The following is a 787-nucleotide window of genomic DNA, read 5'->3' on the forward strand; positions in this document are numbered from 1 at the left end:
TCATGATGGGCTTCTTTCAGTTTCCATCTACCAAATCCACTCACAAAGCTTTGGTCAGCCTGAGGCTGTAGCAGAAGACCCTTGCCCACACAGACAGAAGATAGACAACTGATTGTTATATATAATCTCTCCCTTCTCTTCCACACTCTCTCACCTTCTCTCTCTCTCTCTCTCAAACCATTTAGATGTCCAGCCATCGCCTTATTGTGTCTACCAGTTCTTTGACTTCCCTGACCACGACACGGTCATACTTCACAGCACCAACAACCCAGAGTTCAATGATCATCGGACCTTCCCCGTCGTCATGAATACCGCTCTAGATAACTACCTCAGATCTGTGGTAAGTTGACTTCTTTGCTTCTTGTCTGTTGCTGTTGTTGTTGTGGTTGTTGTAGAGGTGGTGGTGGTGGTGGCGATGGTTGTTATTGTTGTTGTTGAAATTCTGTTTGTTGAAATTCCGGTGATGATTGAAGATCAAACTTATCAAGATAGAGATAATAAATTATGTTGCTCTTAGCAATGTTTTTAGCCAATTCTGTATATATTTTTGTATATAATTTTGTATTATGTATATATATATATATCTATAGCGTGGCCGTTGCCAGTACTGCCTGACTGGCTTCCGTAGGATTTTCGAGCGAGATCGTTGCCAGTGCCCCTGGACTGGCTCTTGTGCGGGTGGCACATAAAAGACACCATTTCGAGCGTGGCCGTTGCCAGTATCGCCTGACTGGCCTTCGTAGGATTTTCGAGCGAGATCGTTGCCAGTGCCCCTGGACTGGCTCTT

The 787-nt window shown here is 44.6% G+C and overlaps 2 protein-coding genes across 3 annotated transcripts in view; both read left to right on the plus strand.

Moving 5' to 3' along the window:
* The window catches only part of LOC106879000 (G-protein coupled receptor 183-A), a 269,907-nt gene that overhangs the window by 170,835 nt on the left and 98,285 nt on the right, over positions 1-787 (plus strand). The window lies entirely within an intron of this gene.
* The window catches only part of LOC106878987 (protein fantom), a 28,144-nt gene that overhangs the window by 19,228 nt on the left and 8,129 nt on the right, over positions 1-787 (plus strand). The window contains exon 24 of the mRNA XM_052973412.1: positions 186-340. Within this exon, the coding sequence (XP_052829372.1) occupies positions 186-340 (155 nt within the window). The remainder of the gene's footprint in view (positions 1-185; positions 341-787) is intronic.

The sequence above is a fragment of the Octopus bimaculoides genome, chromosome 15, assembly GCF_001194135.2.
Source record: "Octopus bimaculoides isolate UCB-OBI-ISO-001 chromosome 15, ASM119413v2, whole genome shotgun sequence".
Taxonomy (NCBI): Eukaryota; Metazoa; Mollusca; class Cephalopoda; order Octopoda; family Octopodidae; genus Octopus; species Octopus bimaculoides.